At 35.8% G+C, this 22268-nt stretch overlaps 1 protein-coding gene across 1 annotated transcript in view; it reads right to left on the reverse strand.

The window, feature by feature from the left end:
- Positions 1-5163: 5163 nt before the first annotated feature.
- The window catches only part of LOC108678779 (atrial natriuretic peptide-converting enzyme), a 111687-nt gene continuing 94582 nt past the window's right edge, over positions 5164-22268 (reverse strand). Inside the window, exons 18-19 of the mRNA XM_047882783.1 lie at positions 7638-7792; positions 5164-7349 (exon numbers count right to left, since the gene is read on the reverse strand). Of these exons, the coding sequence (XP_047738739.1) occupies positions 7164-7349; positions 7638-7792 (341 nt within the window). The 3' untranslated portion in view covers positions 5164-7163. The remainder of the gene's footprint in view (positions 7350-7637; positions 7793-22268) is intronic.

Genomic DNA, 22268 nt, shown 5'->3' on the forward strand with positions numbered 1-22268 from the left:
TCGTCCAATATCAACCTTGCCATTTCTTAATAAGATCTTTGAAAAAATCCTGCATTCGAGACATACCTATTGTTTTGCCTGCGAAGCTTTTTTAGCTTATGGGCATTCACCTGGAAGCCTTGCTATTTTATTTCACGTCTCTTTTTATGTTTTCATTGTAACGTGTGCTCCTGTGTGAATAAATAAATAAATCAAAAAATCAAAAAATCAAAAACTACGCTCATTCAGATTCACAAAAGTGATCACGCAGATCAGATATCTAAAAGATGAAGGATTGATTGTTTGCAGGAATTATCACGATCAGAAGCAGATCGTAATGTATTTTAGTTATTTTTGGTAGAAATATTATAATATCTTCTTTAACGCATTCTACGCAACTCATTCTCTCTGTTCAGGCGTCATGAATAATTTAGTCTCGAGTAGATTCAGTATGCCGTGTCAGAACAGCACTCGCATTTCTTTTGTAATTTAACACTCAATTTCTTTCTACTGATACTACTTTGATTTGATAAGCCCTAATTGAAATATTTTTTTCTGCTTATTCAAAGACTACATTTTTAGAATGAAATCGCTAACTTCAAAACAACTTTGCAAAATCAAGCCTGTAATTTCTAGGCATTTGCATGCCAGAAAAAATGATCAAAACTTAGTAAAACATTCTCGTCAATCAATTCGGTTGAAGCTATAATCCACAATCATTTTCCACGTGAGGCATTCAAATGAATATACTGCTTTAATAAAACGTTCTTTATCGTTTTGTGTCCTTATCTGTTTCTTTGTTAATATGTATTGTGCCTAGCGAGATTACACGCGTTCACAGCAAGAGCAGACGCGCCTGCCGCGTCCTCTGCACCACTGCAGCCACAGCACTGATGCCGTGGTCTCATTCACAGCGCTCACTCTGAGTTGTTCGATTATCGCAATCACTATATCATCCACTGACTTCCACACTCTCGTTAACTGGCATGAGTTAGCGTCATTTTTACATGTAGCCCTGATTAAAAGTCGGAATATCTGCATAGGTTACTATTGAATCGTATCGAATATTAGAACAGATAAGTTCCAAACTCAGAGTTTTATTTAGTCAATAATATTGATTGTGATATACATCCTAATATTTCATTGTGGTTCGGCAAATTTTTCCGTCTATATACTCATATTTCGGAGATACTCAAATTTCGGTGTTAAATCGGGTTTTATCCCAGATTGAACATGATAAATTCACGGCGAAAGGTAATAAAATATTACTCATGAATTCCGTAGAGTTTTTACAGCTACACGAGTCTGGAACATAATTTATTTGCTAATGTTTGTCGACAATAAGCTTTGGGAATTAACGAGTAATTAAGAAGAATATCTTCATCTCTGTTGTCAAGAGATATATAGTATTTTTTGAACTATAATCACGTATTTACTCCAACATATATCATTAACTAACATGAAACTATTAAACATATATATTGGTAAAAAATACTTGGATATAACTTAATTGCATAAAAATTTTCAAGGCCCCCGACAATCAAGGAACAAGCACTTAGGCGATGAAAATCAATCAACCTAACTTGTATATATTTTTAATTCATTCAACGAGTAAACGTTTGTATTATCGACCGATGTATTGTTCATTGCTGGCTCGTCTCGGTAAAGAATTAAAGCTTATGCCGTGAAACAAAGAGAAACACGTGGCTGGTTGAACATCGTTTATTGACCGACACACCGAACACTGTACACCTGCCTTCACAGTCTACACGAAGAAAGCAGTAGAGATTTGCCTCACAAGTTTTGCGATTTGATGAATTATAGTCGAGAACGTCGGAACAAAATTCATGAAGCGTCAGAATAGAAATTTGAATTCTGTTCGAAAATATTTTTTGCAACAATAATGGAGTCAGATTCATTTAATTATAAAAATCTAAGACGAAAAAAAATTTGGAAGTTTAAGAAGAAAATTATTTGCTAGGTCATGAAGATTTTCAATTTGCTCTAAAAATCATGAACGAATTCAATAACAGAAACATGATATATTTCGGGGACGCTAATCAGAGCATTTAATTCACACGCGACAAATTTACTTCTTGTCAAACTGTTTTTCAAAATCTTGCAAATTATTCCGTAATGATGCAATATGGGTATTTTTTTAAAATAAAACTGATTGTAAGAATCATTTTGAAGGCTAAATTCCAGCTGGTAATATTAGGCAAACTGTAAAAAAAATATTTCACAAAAATACCTAGTGAAAGAATTGGAAGACAGTCTTATGTCAGTCTTTTTATTTAGTAATAGGACAGTCTTAATTAATTCAATATATTCTTCCTTGCCTCTTGTGCAGCTAAAATTTTTCGATAAGTAAACAAGGTTTACTAAAGTATTAATTGTTAGAAAAAGGTAAAATTTGAAGATACTTAGATACTTAGTTGATTATCGCTTTTTTGCTTATGATTTATTAATACATTATCGCAATCATCAAGTTAATTAATAACTGTAAATATTTCTGATATGTTAAATATTTGTAAATAATTAGTGGGAAATTTTAACATGATATAGATTTAACATCAACCATTAAATATTAGAAAGGTAAACAACTATCGTCATTTGAACATGAAATGAAACGTACTAAATGATTTCTATTTGATTGACAATTTTTCTGTATAATTAGTTCCTCTCTGAGATGAACAGTAATATTAAAATCGTGATTAGTATTAATTTTTGAAAATATCATAAAAAATTAATTTCTCGAATACCGAGTCAAATTCTGTCAAACATCTGAACAAACCCACACTGGAACAGCCTGGCGATCACAATCGACTTGCGGCAGAGCTTATTCGGTTCAAACCATTCCATGACCTCCTGTGCATCTCTGCGATGGTAATCTATTACATTCGGCAGCAATCCACTAAGAATTGTCTTCGTTAAGTCGCATTAATTTCACTAATGACTTACTATACTTCCGAATTCTTAATAATTTAATTCTAATTATGGCAATGGATGTTTCTCTTTGCGTTAAGTGGTGGTTATTATAGGAATACTAAAAAGCCATTGAATTATCGTTGTAAACAAATTCTGAAATTAATTATCTCGATAAGTTATAGTAAAATTATAAATCAGATCAAAAATTAATTCGAGTACAATGCCTGAGCTATATACGGTGCAAGTTTATTTAAAATTGTCTAACTACTCAATGTGAATTTTAACCGAAAATTTTACAAAACTGCTTACCCATCAATTCTGCCCACAACATAAGTGTATTTTCATTAATCATTTTTATTAAAAACGATAGAGTTTGCTTAACGAGAAAACATTTCACAACTTGATTCCTATTGGACTGTTGCCGCTATTCTCAACCGAGCTCGTCTCTGCTGCGCGATTCTGCAACGCTGTGATCGGGTTTGCAGCTTACTGATTAGTAACAAGTAATCTGCAATTCGGCAGATGGAAGACATTAATAAAAGCTTCTGGATTCGGAAGTTTCACCCGAGCAAAATTGCATTTCTGTGCTACGATGATAATCTTCATATGAAAATTTATGTCTAAAATATCAGAAATGTTTGAGGATGCAATTTTCATTGAGGTTTAGACTATGGAAGTATTTTTGAATTGATAACACATGGGTTGGTCTTAAGGTCTAAATCGGAAGACATGTAGTTTTCCACTCAGTCAGCCACAAAAACTGATCTGATCGAAGCTCGTTCTAAAAAAAATTGTGCAGCATTAATAAGTGATAAAAACTAAAAAGCTTATCTACTGATATGTTATCTTAAAGTTTTCATTCTGATAAGTATTTCTTACTAGATTAAAGAAACTTTTCAACGGAAATTTAGATTTTCAAGTTTGAGTACACATGCATTGAATCTAAAGTCATTCATGCAATGTGACAAACCCTGGCTTTTAATCCGAACGATTTTTCGGTTGCTCTCATCATTACAATGGTTCGAAAATTTAGGAACAAGTTAACTTTGCTCAACCACATCAAGCATAAAAATTTTTCGTAAATTAAAAGAATTTTGCATATTATTTCATGCACACGATTTCCCGTTTTCTTTATTAAAATGTTTAGTTCCATATGAAAACAAAGAACATTCTTAACTGACATGGGCATCATGAAGGCAAACCCGTTATGTAGGTTACTAAAATTAGAGCATTCACCCTTTGGGACAATCAATAACTTCTTGTTGAAGATTTTATCGGGAATTTTGACGGTACAAATGATTACTAAAGCGATTAATAATTACTTAATACCAACGAGGCTGGCTTGAGTCACGGCCAGTCCAAACATTTACGCAAATATTTTCCTGTCAGTTGTTTAACTTTACAGTATACGAACAAGACAGTCATATTTTGTAAATAATTCCTCTTTCGATTTTTCAATGCTTTCATAACTGCGAAGAAGATAGCAGCAAAACATTTGATATTTTACATAAGATTACTGGAAGTCCTGTTATATTGTGTTTCGGAAGGAGTCTCTAACGCCTGTGCTTGAAGACATAAGAAACTCTTAACTTTACGCTATAGAATCATACTTCCACTGAACATTAATGTACTATTAGAGAGGTTCGAGTGGTCATCTTGTAGTAAATCTACGTCAAGACTCTAGATGGTCATGGTCATCAAGCAAGATTTTCAATTTGAAAGATTTTTGAAAATTAGAAATTGTGAAGATTTTGAACAATAATCAGTGAATTAAAATACACGATTAATCAATAAAGGGTGCTCTATTTAATACCCTCCATATTGTTTCTAGTTGAGAAATCAGTTGGATTCCTCACATTGGAGGTGTGAATTTTCATTCAAAAGTTGATTGATCAACAGCGAACACTACTCAACAGCCCGCTGCCGACCACAAATGAAACGAATAATATTTTAACACGATTGTACGACACAATTTTTGAAGAAAATAGATTCATGTAAGACAGTTTTGTGGAAACTTATAATTAAATGTTACAATTTAAATTGGTTGGAAGACCAGTTGCTGGAAGATTCTAATGGAAAATGCACTTTAATACAATGATTAGATATCCTATAGTGCGATCTATGTTACTGATGTGCATAATGTTCAACTGCAACTATGAAGTGAAAAACTTCATAAAAAAGAAATACCATCCTCAAATGTAATAATTTGTAGTCGAATGAAGTTGATTTTCATAAAAATGTATTAAATTATCAGTATTTGATAATTATGATACTCGAGTCTAATATACGTTTTTTTTAAATGGGAGTCTAATTTGCATGATTTACTCCTTTGCATTGTAGAACATCAAACATAATCAGAGCTCATCATTCAATTAGTGTTCAGAAGGATGTCACAATGATATGTTAGAGTGTTACTTGGCTAAATTCTATACTTATTATCTATAGTATCATAGTAATGAAGCTACATTGCAGGTTGCTATTTACAGCACATTGTGGCATAAACATTCACTACACACACATGCTCTTTCAATAGTGATAGACTTTTAATGTACCTAGATTTATAATACCAAGCTGTCTCGCAGAGGGTGCTAAAAATACAGTTCCAAGAAAAGAAGCAGTTTTAAATAATTTCAATGAGATTTCTCAACATCTAATGTAGCATAATAAAAGTTTGTTTCAAATCGTTAACACTCTTAAGATCTATAGAACCTACAGTTTGTTCACTGCTTTGCAATACCATAATTTGGAACCAGTACTGCATGTACAACTTCATTATCTGATTTTTCACCGACCACTAATGATGTTCTTAATCACAGCGGCCGTATTCAAAAAAGAAACTCCACCAGCCAATCACTGACGTGTTTTCAAATTAAACTTTCCGATCATAGACGAGAAATCGGCCGCTACGTGTATTTGGGACGCTACATGTACTTAATAAAGTTCTGATAGCACAGCGTCAGATCAGATTAAACAGCTTTCCGCAATTTAATTAGTCTATAGTTTAATCTGATTAGTTTAATCAGATTAAACAGCTTTCCGCAATTTTTCCGTAATCGCAATTGCTTATGTAGATTGCAGATTGCCTTATTCGCTACAGTTTGAATTTTTGAAATGACAAATCCGGTGCAGAGGATGAAACTTTGTGCTTGACTCGTCATCGAGTATATTCAATATTCGATAATAAATTACTTATTATCGAATTGTGAATAGGAAACAGTTTATATTAAGAAAAATTTACGACGGTCAAAATGAAGAAAAATTAAAAATCTTAATATTCAATAGATATGAATTTACACAGCCACATGAAGAAGAAAATTTTGAAATTGTCCATGAATTCAAGGGATGAGACGATGTTAGGTATTCGGAAGTTTTGCTATAAAGAAAACATTCAAAAGTTATATACCTATTATGTTCCTGCAAATAAGGAACAACATAATTTCAAGTTATTCGACAAAAGTGTGCATTCAACGCATAAAAAAAAAAACATTTCATTTCAGTATTCAATTAAATAAGTTGAATTTCCATCATAGTATTTACTTGTTGTTTTGGGAGGACGATTTCCTCTCTTCTTGGGAGGCATTTTCAAGTTCTGTTGACAAATTTTCTGCGGCATTGAGGGCACATGTAACAACTTTATGTGTTACGTGCATTTCACTGAATTTTGTTTGTCCGGTTTCGAGGTGTTGGTGATGAGTACAGCGGAATGCATTCGTTTTACTACAGTCGGTCGTTCCCGAAGTGCGATGCAAACCTACATTACTAGTCCAGTGTACATGCAATGCCAAACTGATCTCCTGCCTATAGTTGGTTACTCCTTCGAAAGGTTCAGTTGATTCCTACAGTTCTCAGTTAACGACTCGGTATCTGTGCGTGGACTAGCGCCAGAATAACGCTCAGTGATTGTACCTCCACCTTTCATAAAAATAGACTTACTTAGGATTAATAGACTTCCCAAATACAGAAATAGATCAGATCAGCATCATAGGAAACTTCATGTAGACAAATAATATTCACATGAGCACAAAAATAAACGTTAGAAAGAAATTAATCTTTCGCCACTCGCACAAACGGTGATAGTTTACAATATATCCAGCTATTATAGTATGACCAATAACTAAAAAGATATTTCAGAAAAAAAAATAGCTGAGCAAATCTCAATCGATTCACTAATCTTTGTTGGAACGGAATGCTCGTTTTGGTTTAAGATTATGATGAACGCGTCACAACGTAGCGAACTAAGGTTAAGAGATTAAGGCTTATACAGACTCTTTGGCAAAGGCCGCTATCGTCATTTTGATCCATTTAACGGCGGTGGGATTAACGTCGTCGTAGACGCGGGGGCGCGCCCCCGTGTTGCATCCTGTCCCCGCCACCGCCACCCCCACCACCTCCCACCGCCCGGCCCACTCACACAGCAGCCCTGCACCACTCATCTCCTCGAGCTGCAACACCAATACTGAATTAAATATGAGTTAATAAAAGCTTTACTCATGAGTTCAGTTCTGACAAAGTTTCAGAAGCTTGTGTTACGAGTCAATATGACATAAAATAATAAGTAAATACATGTTTTACTCATGTTCAGTTCAGACTAGGTATCACAAGTTGCGATATATTCAGTTATCTAATGCATAACAAATTGATTCTTTTTAATATGTATTCCAGTCGTCGTTTGGATGAATATTTAATCAGCGTCAAACAATTATAACATATAATTTATTCAATAAATTTACCAAACATCGTTCGGTAGGATGTTTCTGTTGCCCGCACAGGACGTCTCTGGAGGCGTAGGATATGGGCCCGTTGCCCCCGTTGCCGAAGTCTAGCACCCGTTTGCTGCAGTAGTTGCCGCTCGTTACGTTCGCTCGAAGTTCTATCAGCGGATCACCTGCACGAAAAAATGCAATGTAATTCTAAAATGTGCCCAACAGCTACCGAAAACTTCTCTGAAGACTCTAAGCAAGGGAAATAAATTTAGAGTTCCATCGTCTTACCATCGTTTACTTCTTTAATTTCTCTTTTCTGTCCATGGAGTTGCTGAGAGAGAACTTAAATAAATAGTTAATAGGTTTTAAAACACCTTAGTAAGTATAAATAATTATCGAATAGCAATAATGAGAACGTGACAAGTAATATATTAGCGGGAGTTCTGGTGTACAATTAATTAGTGAACGAGTTATTGTAGTTGTCGATAGAAAAGTAAAATATGTCGAAGCATCTTGGCAAAAACATGGAGCGTGTTGGAAAATTCTTGTTGGCAAATTATTGTTGATGAATAAAAATTAACGTGTCGAAACTCAAATTAAAAAGATAGAAGATGGGAAACGTTTTCTGATTTAACCACAAACTTCAGGTGCCATAAATGCAAATAGGTTAATGATCAAGTTCCATTAAATTAATGAAATTTTGCAACGCAGAATGTGATTGCAGGTTTGTTGCGCACGCAAGCTAATTGGAAGTATATCACTTTCTTTCAATCGCATGCATACCAATGACTCTTATTGTAAAAGATTATAACGGTAAAGTGATATGGAACCTGTTTTATTTGTTAGAAATGTGATAAAATTAAAGCAATAAATATATAAATGAAATTAATTACATTCGTTTATAAGTCAGTTTGAAATCTGAAGAAATTTTTAAAATATGATTTTAAGTAAAGAAAAAGGCAAAATGTGTACAATTATTAATAGAGTGGAAGCACAACTAAAACTCGTTGGTACTAAACGCAAATACTTTTACAGGGGATAAGCTTATGTCATTAAAATAATGAATTTTTTCCTCATTCAGATTTTTGAGAACATGGAACTTAGTAAGCGCATTATAAAATTAATACATGGTAATCAGGTTCTGATGGACAAGGTGGGGTGAATGATAGAAGTCACTTTAGAAAATTAATGAAATGATCGTTGGTTTAAGAGATTGTTTTTGGTTGTAAATGGTATAGATGAGGGTGGATGGAGGCTGTCCAGAAGGAAAATGATGTTTAACTATAAGTCAATAAAGATGATAAAGATGTAGGAAAGTTTATTGCGCTATATAGGAGTGGGGTCTAAAATTTGTTAACATGCACACTCCTACAATTATTTACCAAAGTTTTTTGTGCGTTTAAAACCTGGTGTCGTAGTTATGATTGTTGCGTATCAACAAAATGATTGGGTGCGTATCTTATGATTGGTGGGTGCGTATATTGGGTGCGTATCATAACTACGCACCACACTGGGTGCATAGTTATGATTGGTGCGTATCCTGGTGCTGATTGGGTGCGTATCCACGAAATTTATTTTCAGTGGAAGATTAGCAAGGCGTTGTAAAACCAAGAGAAATGACAGTATACGAAATATGATTCTTAAATCGGTACATTTGAGCTTAATTTGAAATAATGATGAATATTTTTAATTTTGAATCCAAGCTAAATAGAACATCCATGCTCAGTATGAAATGTTGGATTGTATTAGTCTTTTCTACTACTGGCACACATTGAATTAAGTATTGTCAATTAATACCATTTGATATGACGGGATTTATGACACCGGGACACCAAAAATTTTTGAAGATAATCTATCCCTCAAAATGCCTTGCCGATCTGCAAGCAGTTTATAAATTTTAGAATAAAGTTCATATGTGCAGGTCGATGAGTAGCGGATCTACCAAGAAAGATTGACGACTAATTTAAAAAAATATTGAAAATTTTCTGAGTTCAAAAAATGAGTCGACTCAAGTTCTACAGATTCAACAGTACAAGCTAATGGTGTCATTCATTTCCCACAGGTGCAAAAGCAGACCATTATTGTGCGAAAGTTTAGGAATAAAAACAGGGCATAATCATAGGTATAATGGTAATATTGATTGATTACTTAGGGAAATATGTTGAATCAAACCTAATTGCTACAATGATTTATATAGATTTAATTAAGTTTAAACTCGGAAAATAAGTGCCAGGGTAGAGTTACACGCTACACTAAAATATGAGAAAGAAAGTTACGTTAAATGGTCAGTTAGAGATGCACTCATATCGTTCGAAACAAGAATAATTCTCGTAATCGTCCAGTAACAAAGTCAGTTTACGATGAAATAATATAAGAATTTTATTTTATTTCAATTTTGCAGAATATTTATTTAAATATTCTATCTCAAAGCAGACACGAGGAAATAACGAGAAAATTAACATATAATATAATGTCCTCTTCAAATCAAACTTCTAAAAATAATGCTGTCTATAATAATAAGCTGGGTTGCATTTGAAATCTCATAGGAAGATTAGGTAGATAAAGAAGGATATATAAATGCTAACCGCAAAACAAGCTGTAATTTATAGAGACTCAAATGCACAACTTAAAATGAGTTATGTACGCAATCAACACCAAGTGTAATGAGCTTTAGAGGAGGGAAACAAATATGAAGACACAATTCTAGATATTGCGACATTCGCAGATAAGGGAACATTTTTTGAAAAATAAACATTGCGCATCCACTGAGCATGTAGTAAAATTTAGTCTACGCAGTTTTAAGAGCGGCCACTAATATTGATAGTCAATTTTAATATTTTAATATAAATATATTTTAATATTTTTTTGGGGCACTAATATTGAAACAACAGAATAGTACTAGAGGCCTAAATTTTCTCTTAAAGTTTAAAAATGTATTGTTTGAAATCTCAACAATTCGAATCACTTATACCATGCTTAAATAATAATTATTAAAATGTTAAGTTCTTTTTAAGATAGAAACTGCGATAATCTCCATCATTTATCATGTTCGGACTGATGTCTCCTTGGCCCATGTATTCCGGTGTCTGACGCCGGAAAAAAGCTTGAGCTCCCACATCCGTCAGTCAGTTCGCCTCAGTGACGCAGGCCACTAGACGACTTATCTTTCAAGTTCCGATCCCAGGAGCGCACCATTCAATCGGCAAAGCAGTGAACATTTTCACGCTGTCACGACTGCGCCGTAAATCGTGCGTCCAGTGAAGCAAGAAGGGATGCGTGTTTTTTTTTTAAATCATTGAGTGGTAAGACTGAACACTTTCGGCTTGCCTGTTTCCAAGATTTCTAGAGTTCTGCTCATCGGAAGACTATCTTATTTTTCAAGCGACTTCAACAGTTCTGCTCATCAGAAGACTATCTTTATTTTCACAAGACTTCAAGAGTTCGGCTCGTCGTAGGATTATCTTCGTGTTCACATAAATTGAAGAATTATTCTCTATCATCTCATATGACATCTATATATGTAGGACTAACGCGAGGAATTTCTAGTGGACCTTTTATTTTTGGATCCACATTTCTGTTCTGTGTAATTATTTCAAAATTTAAGGGCTGCATGCGTTCTTTTATTTGTTTATATAGCGGACGTGGGTACAGACATGGATTTATTCTAACGGATCTCAATTTTATGGAAAGTACAGAATGAGATCAAACTTTTCCTAGATTTCAGCTAATAAACAACTTACAAGTTTAGAACAGTAGATACATATAAGGATTATAGGTCTTTGGGGGTGTGCAAGTATTCATTTACAGTATCGGGCCACTTTAGGATAAGTGCGGAAGGCATGCGATGTTACTCGTGATAATGAAGTTCAGGAACACTAAAGATTCATTGCACGACTTCAGCCATATGAACAGAGAAGCAACAGAGAACAACAATAATAAATTGGTTACATTCACATTTTTCATTTAACTACATGGTCATCAGAACATGAAATCTACACTTTAATTTATTACTTTTCTTTTAATCACTTGAGAAGAATCGCGCGGATAAATTTTTCAAATGAACCACATTCAAAATATTCTGAGAAGACTGCTCACATGACAACTATTTTCATACTATCTGTTATAACTTTCCAGGAGACTGTAATAAATTTACGTCATTGCATTGCATCGACTCGACAACGCGACTCCCGGCGACAGACCTTGAGCCGCGTGTGCTATCGACTTCCAGCTCAATGCTTCGCGATAAAGATGTTCCAGTAACGGACAATTTTCATTCTTCACAATATGATTGTAAATAAAAATGATGGTTGATATTTTATTTTCATGGGACAGAATGTGTGTCCAGCAAATCACATCTTTCAATGACAGGGAACTTGCTGGAACAAATATTTAAAGTTAAAGAGAACTTGCTCGAATATGTTTTTAAAGTTAAAGAGAACTTGCTCGAATATGTTTTTAAAGTTAGAGAGTACTTGCTCGAACAAATACCCAAAATTGAAGAGAACTTGCTCGAAAACATATATAAAGTTAGTGTGGTTTACAGAATAAAGATTTTGCATTGAAATAAGATGAATAAGAATTTATTTATGCTTCAACAGGAGTAATTTTACTCTGCCAATGAAAAAAGTTTAGCACTGGTTTAGAGACATTGATGTTCCGTACTTCATGAAAAATAAGTGGGATCATAATTATGAATTTTTCGCAGCGCTACATTTCTCTACAATTAACAGTGCACAGTCGTTAATTTCTATGTCTAAATTTCTAAAAAACCTAATTGCACTAAAACTCTATTTAGCAATAATTATTGATAGTAATCTATTTTACAAATAAGATTCCTCAATCGGTGCTTTCGATTTTAATCGAGATAAGAATTGAAACAGCATGAAGTTTTTCAGGAGCATATCTCTGCGGGGAGATTATTCATGCACCTGCTTTTATAACTCCTACACTGTTCGAAAAATGGCCGCAAAATGGTTTTAACGGCATTTTAATGACCAGCAGGTACGTGAAAAAACGCAATGTCGCCGTTTTTTTTAATTTAACAAAAGAAACCAATACCATCTTGAAAAAACGGCGGAACAGTTTTTTTTTTCACGGTGCGACCGGCCACTAGAATGCCGGTCATACCATTTTTCCACCGTTATTTCGAACAGCGTAGAACTACTCTTATTTTGAGTCAAAGCAAGTCATTCGATGCAGATTTCATTCCAGAGCTATAGGCTGTTTTAAGAGCTGAGCCTTACGAGTGCACAAGTGAAGAAGCTCTATGAGAGTGGAGGCGACAGAGCTGGTGTTTTCATGTGTCCATAAATTTTAGGAGCCAGAGAAAAGTTTTAATGTTAGCTGGTCTTAAATATTCGTGGAGAGAGATGGAGATCGCCGTGCAAAAAACCGGAATATAATGTTTTTAATCAGTACGTCAATATTTAAAAGGAAATCGCAGAGAACAATATTATTTTAGACTTGAATATTTGGTCAGTGGACTTAGCTCGCCTGACAATTTTGAATTTTCGGTTTTTATGCGAGTTAATATATTTTCTTTGAGCTTCAAATCAACGGCTCGAATGAGTGACATAAATCACTGACATCCTCTAAAAGCTTTTAGTCGTAAAAGTAAATTTTTACACTGCAAAACAGAACATTTCTGTTCTCAATTGTGCCTCATCTCCGGTCCAAAATTTTAAGATCCATCGACAACTAATTAAATTCCTCTGTTCCTTCGGCAGAAATTGGGCTTAAAACTTTGAATTTGTAAATGTTTCCAAATATATTTATATATAAGATTTTTTTTGTGATATGATGGTGTTATGAACTTGACATGGAACACCAGCTCTGTTTGCCCACCTACAAGAAGCCGGGCGGCGTTCTAAGAGTCTTTAATTTTCTAATACGATAACAGCTGGACATATTGGTCATCCTTACCATTCTTTTCGAGGATACCTTCAGATGGAAGACAAAACAAAATGTAATTAATTGTGGCAGTCATACATGACATTCTAACATGTCCCCAAAATTGGGAAGACAAATGACAATTATTCTCTGCATACATTAAGCAAGCGCACAGCTCTAGAACCTAAAAAGAACAAAACTTGAAATAATTGCATAAAAATTTTGTGCCAACATACAACGCGACATATCAAACACGATATATCCTACATAAGGAGCACAAATGGTAAAATGGACGCTTATCCCAGTTTACTAATCCAAATAATCACAAAATTAAAGCTCAAGGTCTACAGACCAAATGAAGGTGGCGATTGATCCTTCTTTTCTACTGGTGATACGTATCAGTCCCTTATTTCTAGAATTATTTCTTGAACAAAAATGTGATTTTCTATAAAATTAATTTTTTAGTAGATTTAATTCAAGATCCTCAAATAGATAGCTGAAAAATAAACGTCATAATACAGCCACAATTTAAGATTTACAGTCAATAGAATTCTAAAGATACTTTTATAAGCGATAAAATCTTGAACATGAGAAAAGGCGAACAGCTTTCAGTCAACGGTTTTTAAGTGTTCTTAGATCTTTGCATTACCAGAGACTTATGGAAATAGAAAGGTCTATTTCGCAAAGAAAAAGTTAAGAAGAGCTCGAAAAATTTAAAAGCGTAAAGTAGTAAGTATAAAAAGTGAATATTTCTCGCTGTTACTTCCTCTCAATATTTCAGTTACTTGTACAAAACTCACATGTTATCCTTCACTGTCAAAATTAGGTAATTTGAGATGTTTAATAATGCCTCAATCGTTTTTTCTGGAATTAGGAAGAAATAATGGGTTAGAAGACACGAGCTCCCACTTCACATGTAATAAATCTACCACCCGAAAATCAGGAATCATCCATCACGAACCAAATTAATGGTCAAGGCCAAGACAAATTTTACTACTACTTACTTACTACATATTCATCCATAAAAAGTAGCGAAAGTCCTCCAAGTGATTGGTACTTGCACTAAAGCTCTAACGAAATGATGGCCTTTCAAATCCTACGAGAATCCATGAATTCTACAGATACTGATCAACTCTGCCATATACGACGTCACTCGCAGGAGAGATCGTTCGCACTAGCTAAAAATTCGGAGCAGCTCGATTGAACGAAGTGAACCTCATCCAGATACAGTGAGTGGGGTGGCCTGTAGCACAGGAATGATGCTACTTAAAACGTCTCTGAGTAGAAAGATTCCCAACTACATAATCGTCATTCATATCTACTAAATAGTTAATAGTTCGACCATTGCTATCATCGAACGTATACCCATTAAAAATAAATTGGCATAGTCGGGGAATGAATGTTGTAATCACGCGCCAAAAATTTCATGAGGTACATTCCATAGGAAACAGCTGATTTAAATTATCATTAAACTGTCAAATCGTTCAATTCAGGAACGAACTTGGGCGATCCTTTATAGGAGAGAGGCTCACTTTTAAAGATATTGATTCCTGAGTGAAATAGATATTTCGTTCCAATAATGATAATATAGCGAGGTTTTAACGTAATAATAATAATGATTCACACGTGTTACGTAAAACAGCTCTCATAATGTTAGGTACTTCCAACAAACGGTCAGCGTTCTTTATTGCTGGAGAATTATTATATTTTTCGGCTTCAATCATAAAGCAGGAGCCGCTCGAGACGATTTCTTAACGAGTTCGAAGTTTAAGAAAAATCATTGCTGTTACCTGCTGTCTAGAACTGAGGGAGAAAACACATCTTGCTTCCAATATGGCTTAAAATACTACCAAATTGCATTTAAGACTTTATCGACATATCTACATATGTAAGTGTAATCAGAGAGATACCTTTACTGATTCAATTTACCTAATATTTCAGCTCAGAGTTTCAAATGTAAACGTTAAAATTAAGGGTAAGTAACAGACGGGAAAAAACGATAAATAATATTAACCTTGATGTACTTTATAATGGATTTCGAACTGTCCGTCGTCCGCATTTTGATTAATTTGATAAATTCGCCTTGAATTTTGATGCGGTTAGGATTTAGCGTTCGGATGAGGCCTTTGAAGAGAAGTAATCAACGTCAGCGACATGAAGACTGACAGGCGATTTATTTATGATGAGTTTGAAAATTTCGAAGGAAAAAGCTAATGGTATTTGAAAATTACAAATTAAATGAGAGTCCAAATAAATCGAAGTATTTTCATGTGCAAATCACTGAAACAAGTTAATTTTTATCATAGTTTTATCATGGTTTTGAAAATTTCGCAACCCTCGAAACAATTTCGCGTTGAGGCGCCTCTGTGAAGTAATATTTTAAAATTTTCATTAGACTTCAATCATTCGATGTGTGTTACCACTTATGTATTAATTCGCTTTGCTGGTGGCTTTTGATAAATCAAAATTGATCAATTGAAAAATTAGCAAAATGTTCTGAAATAAAGTGTGATAGCTAGATTTACAACCGCCCCTGAATTGGCTACGAAATCAAAGTATCACCCTTTATTTGAAAAGCAAACTTATAATGATATCTTACGATTGATGAGGTACTTAAGTCATGGTGGCATTCGTATTGAAGTAAATAGAGGTTTACGGGCTAATCATGTGAAAAATTTTCACAATTTTTATGCCATTACAAAATTGAATAGTTACCGATATTAAATTTTGTAATAACTTCGAGGTGACACACTTGTGATAGCCCTCACGCGTGTTCGCTGGCAGCTGCCAATAAGCCTTGAAGTCGAAGTGTCGAGAGCTCTTGTAGGCAATTGGTTTAGTGCTTGGCAAGGACACCAGGCAACCATGTTAGCAGGTGCGATTCTGTCGCCATTAGTTTGGCTCAGGTCTAGCCTTATCAATATGCAAATGCTCTTTTAGCGCTGCCCCCCTCGAATCAATTCACTGCTGCTCTTTTACACGGCGGCCGATCGTATGATCAAGAGTGTGGACAAGCTTGGAATTATTTAATCAGAAAGAAAATTACGAATTTTTTGTGAAATTCACATAAAAGTGATCGTACTGATGTTTAATGAGCGATACAAATAAAACATGATTTATATACTTCATTACGAAACCAGACTCAGTACAAGTTTTAAATTAGCTACATTGCATGCTGGTAACAAAATCACAAAGTGACAGTCGTTTCTTCTCTGCGTTAAAGTTGAAGTGATGCGCATCGAAGTTTTGCTTTATAAAGTTGTTTGTGTTGTAAGCATAAATAATTTAAATGAGATTTTTTCCCTGCATAACATCAGGATTTTTCATTGTTTGCTTTCCAGCTTTTTCTCCATAACAACTGGTTTGAGAGTTCATATCGCTTAATGCTTGAAATTTATGACGTATATTATTCTCAACATAAAAATCGGGTGGGTTAGAAATTAAGACCTTATTTTTCTTCCAGCCAGGTTCGGTGGCAAAAGTTCTAAGGATTAACAAAATTTGCGTGGCAATAATATTTACATGACATTTTACATGCAAATAGGTCAGTCGACATGCAGAGACTTTCTTCCCTGCATTTCTGGCTGCATGAGGCCGACGACGTTATCGTTCGTTTGACGTGACTGCTTCCGACGGCTGCGGGAGAAGCGAAGCGGCGCCTAAACAATATTCATGCAGGTGCGGCCATCACACCAGACAAAACAGCTGTCCTGTCCATGTGAGGCCAAAGGGAAAAATAAGGGAAACCCTGACAAATGCACCACCGAGTCACGGCACTGCGGCGTCTCTTTAACTGTTGGAAGAAGACGGCTTTCTCGTCATGAAGTCGATGTGAAAAATCCGTTTAGTAGTGCTGTTTTATTGTGAAAGTTGGAGGCGATTTCCCGATACGAAATGAAGTATGAAGTTATTGCCTTAGAAAATTACACGTAAATTTGAAATGTACAGTATGTAATGGTGACTTTGTCAATATATCCGAAACGTACAGTAAAGACCCGAAAAAGATGCAATTAATTTTACTCAACAACGCAATAATCATCTGAATCTTTAAAACTCATCTTTGCTTGAATTTTTTCTTGCCAATGTGCAAAATATAACAACATATAAGCCATTTGTAAACGCTTCGAAGAATCTTGAGGCAATCACAAGACCTTGCTCACGGCTAAATTCAATTTCATCGACGGTTGGGACTGGACAAAGAAGACTTTAGATTCGCAGAGCACTGCGCCAAAATCAGCCGTCAGCTGCGTCAGGACAGGAAGGCCTCTCGCTGACTATGGCTCAGGACGACACGACGACAAAAGAACCCAAGCTGTCGCCGTGAAGCTCCTAAAGCTGTTTTATTACAGCATATAAAATCAGACCTGGTCGCCCGATCAATGCTCAGAGAACGAGGCCAATTTTTATGAAAAATCTATGAATATTCGAAAAATGAGCTGATTGGCTATGGTAGATTTGATCGGTGGAGCTTAGTTTTACTGATTAAGTGAAGTATTACCTGAAAGGTTCTGACGATTTGCGGACAAATATTATTCAAATTTAGGAATAAAACGGATGTGTAAGCTTGCAGTATTATGAATATCGTCATACTATGTTTTATTGAAGGTTCTCAGAGCTAATCGACTCTAAAGAATCGATTAAGAATTAGTTTCGTACTGATAAAATGCTCTATAAATAGAAATTTATTTTCTTTCAGGAAAATTTACGAGTAAGGAAAAATCTGTCTCATTTTCAACTACATTTATTCTCAAAAATTATTAAAATAGCAGTCAATAAAAAATAATGGCGGTAGGCGTGAAAGAATTATAAGGACAAATGAAGAACGACTTTCGCTCAACTTGCATTCAGCTTATCACACAAAAACATTTAAATTTATTTTGAACATATAAGACAAGCTCCACGTAAATGCTAATTAGGAAGATGGAAGTTTCAGAAACAAAAATAGAACTAAAAACTTTGAAAATAGAAAATTCCTTCCAGACGTAAAACTCGCGCGCTGTTGGAAGTTTTTATTTGTGTGAAGAATTTGTCGTCATCAAGAAAATACGGGCGTTGCGAGTTGAATTAACCGAGATGGTATGATCAATTATCCTTACAGGTTTAAGCATTTCAGCCGTAATTTGTACGTATATTACTAAAAAGAAAGTTATTAGTTACTTAATAACCTATGACAAAATTTGATAATGCGACGGTAAATTTTATTGCTTTGATTACAATTTGCGAGGTACGGAATTCAGCGGTTGCAACCTTGTAGAAATATCACTGCATGAACCTTAATTAAGAACAGAGTACAATTCACCAAATGAAAAATTTACGATGATTTATTACATTTAAACTGTCCATGAAATGTGATTTCGCTGTACGTCTAAAAATTTAACCTGAGCCTAAATAAAACTAATTGCTTTGGCTTTGATATTTATGTAATTGTGGATTGAAACAAAAGAAGAAACATTAAGCAAGCGGAAATTATTTGCGAGATAATTTACAGCATGGCCATTGGGCTTAATGAGAGCTGAGGCCAGCTGTAGGCGGCTTATGCCGTTAGCGGCAAGTGATGCCATATCTGGCTTGATGAAGCCAACTTTAGCTTGTTGTTGAACATAGGCCGAGAATTGCGGTAGGGAAAGAGAGCTCCATTTGTGAACAAAGCCCTCTCTATACGCACCAAAACTTTGTGTGTTCAAAATCTAAGTAATTTTTAGAAAATATTTCAGGTTCGGTAATAATTGCTAATCGGGTGCAGTAATCACTAAATAAGCTGTGCTTGAATTTACCCATTGAAAAGTTATTCATTAGTTATTAACTGGTGGCAAAACATAATTTAACAGAGGACATATATGGACAGCATTGATGGATTTAGCATACTAGGTTTAACGAAGATAAAATCCATTGAAATGACTAAGTGTGGTGCTTTGATGAAAATTAGCTCCAGCCTACATTAAGCTAGCTAGGCTGGCGAAAACTAAAAAAATCATTTGCCACATGTTAATTTCACAAAATAAGCCGGGAATTTAATACGCAAAACGGCTTGAATCTCTTGTTGTTTGCTGATTCATTTCTTACCAGGAAAAATGCTAATAAAATCTCAGGTTTACTGGTGCCGTGTCAGTATAGTGTTTGATTTCATCTTGTATTTCTGTCTTCTTGAAGAGAAATAAATTTACAAAATTATCCAAGCACCTGGTGTTTGCCTAGATCAACAGGGCAAGGAGGCATGGCTACGCAACCTATCAATAATAATTATTGTCGAGACAGTCAATATTTACTGCGAAACCCGTCGGCAATCCCAACAGTTCAGAGTATTGGAGGCAGAGCTTGTGTCGGCCATTGGGAGGTGCAATACTGCGCATGGAAGGGTAAACACGCGCACTTGGAGTGGTAAACATTCGCATGTGGAATGATAAACACTAGAATGTGGATTGGTAAACACGAGCACGTGGAGTGGTACACACTCGCACGTGAAGTGGTAAACACGCGAACTTGGAGTGGTAAACATGCGCACTTCGGGTGGTAAACATGCGCATGTGGAATGATAAACACTAGAATGTGGATTGGTAAACACGAGCACGTGGAGTGGTACACATTCGCACGTGGAGTGGTAAACACGCGCACTTGGAGATGTAAACACGCGCACTTGGAGTGGTAAACACGCGCACTTGGGGTGGTAAACATGCGCATGTGGAATGATAAATACTAGAATGGGGATTGGTAAACACGAGCACGTGGAATGGTAAACACGCGCACTTGGAGATGTAAACACGCGCACTTGGAGTGGTAAACATGCGCATGTGGATTGATAAACACTAGCACTAGAATGTGGATTGGTAAACACGAGCACGTGGAGTAGTAAACACATGCACGTGGAGTGGTAAACAATCGCAGGTGGAGTGTAAACACTAGCAAGTTTAGTGGTAAACACATACGGAGAGGTAAACACTCACACGTGAAGTGGCAAATATTTATACGTGGAGTGGTAAACACACACACGTAAAATGGTCAATATTCGCACGTGGTGTTATGAATTAGATTCGCAATCGATTGCATAGGTTCGATGGGTTTACGCGACATCCTCAGCACGCGCCATCAATGATAACGAATATGACGTAATACATAGTTGCTGATATAGATGTGGATGTTGTTTCTGATGTCGCTGTTAGTGTTGCTGTTGTTATGGATGTTGTTTTGATGTCGCTGTTAGTGTTGCTGTTTTTAGTGATATTGTTTTTGATCTCATAGTTCTTGACGCTGTTGATGTTGTTGTTTATTACTAAATTAATTGCGATTGAATTCGTTTTGAGGCGTTTTCGTCAATATACTTATAAACAAAATCGTTGAGAGTGCAAGGCAAACTCACGAATCAGGAATTGAGAGGCGAACAGGTAAAAAAATTTCTATTAATGATCATTGCTACTGCTGTCAACACACGAGCCAGCACTGCTGCTGCTGCTGCCGCTGCCAGCACCGCTGCTGCTGCTGCTGCCGCTGCCAGGACCGCTGCTGCCACTGCCAGCACCGCTGCTGCCGCTGCCAGCACCGCTGCTGCCACTGCCAGCACCGCTGCTGCAACTGCCAGCACCGCTGCTGCAACTGCCAGCACCGCTGCTGCAACTGCCAGCACCGCTGCTGCACTGCCGCTGCCAGCACCGCTGCTGCCGCTGCCAGCACCGCTGCTGCCGCTGCCAGCACCGCTGCTGCCGCTGGTATTTGCGAGCGCTTAAAGCTGCGCTGGCGCCCCCCAGCGCCCCCCCCTGGTGGGGGCCACGGGACCCCCGCATCGTCGACCGCCTCAGACGTGGGCTGCAGATCTCAGGACGAAATTATTCTTTTTATATTACATTCATTATGCATGAAAATTCATTATTTCATTAATAATCTATTTATGAAGAGTAAGTACTCGTTGACGTAGCAAAACTTGACTTCACCATTGCGTTGCAATTTTTGTTTCCGTAAGTACATTGAATAATGTAATTGGATCATCGTATTGAAGTCCTATTGAATTGTGGGAATATATTTTGACCTTTCCGTTAAATTCATCAAATTAAAAAATAAATATAACTCAGTACTCACTGCAGTGAGTGACAGAGAGCGCATTTTCTCGTCGACGAAAACTTGAGGTCACGGACAGACGGACGGACGGACAGACAGACGGACATGGCGAGCGCAATAGTGCATTTTCTCCATAAATGAGAAAATACGCTAAAAACGGAACATTTCAGTGTAAAATACAACAAACTTTTTAAGAAAAAGCCGCAAAAATATTGCTGTGAATATTAATATGTGGTCTTTATTATAGTATGATAGCAGTATTATTAGCAGGCATTTATCATAGTATTATATATAGTATTATAAATAAGCAAATTCTTCCCCATAATTCGGCCACGAGAGGAGACTTCTCTGATGAGATTTACGCGCGAGAAGCAGGACTAAAAACTAAAAATGTTTCTCACTGAAGAATGATCCTCTTAACAATGTTAATGTCGGTCACATAAAATAAAGCCATCCGGGTCACGCTAAAAAATTTATATTCAAATAACTCACATGGATATATTGTCTATAAAGACACACGAATATTTTGTCGCAAGAGTGACATGAATATGAGCTCATGTGAGTAACATAAATATGAGGCATATGAGTCACATGAATATGAGATCATATGAGTCACATGCATATGAGGTCACATGAGTCACATGAATATGAGGTCACATGAGTCACATGCATATGAGGTCATGCGAGTTACGTGAATATGAGGTCACATGAGTACCATGCATA

This window comes from Hyalella azteca, unplaced genomic scaffold (assembly GCF_000764305.2).
Source record: "Hyalella azteca isolate HAZT.00-mixed unplaced genomic scaffold, Hazt_2.0.2 contig11277, whole genome shotgun sequence".
NCBI lineage: Eukaryota > Metazoa > Arthropoda > Malacostraca > Amphipoda > Hyalellidae > Hyalella > Hyalella azteca.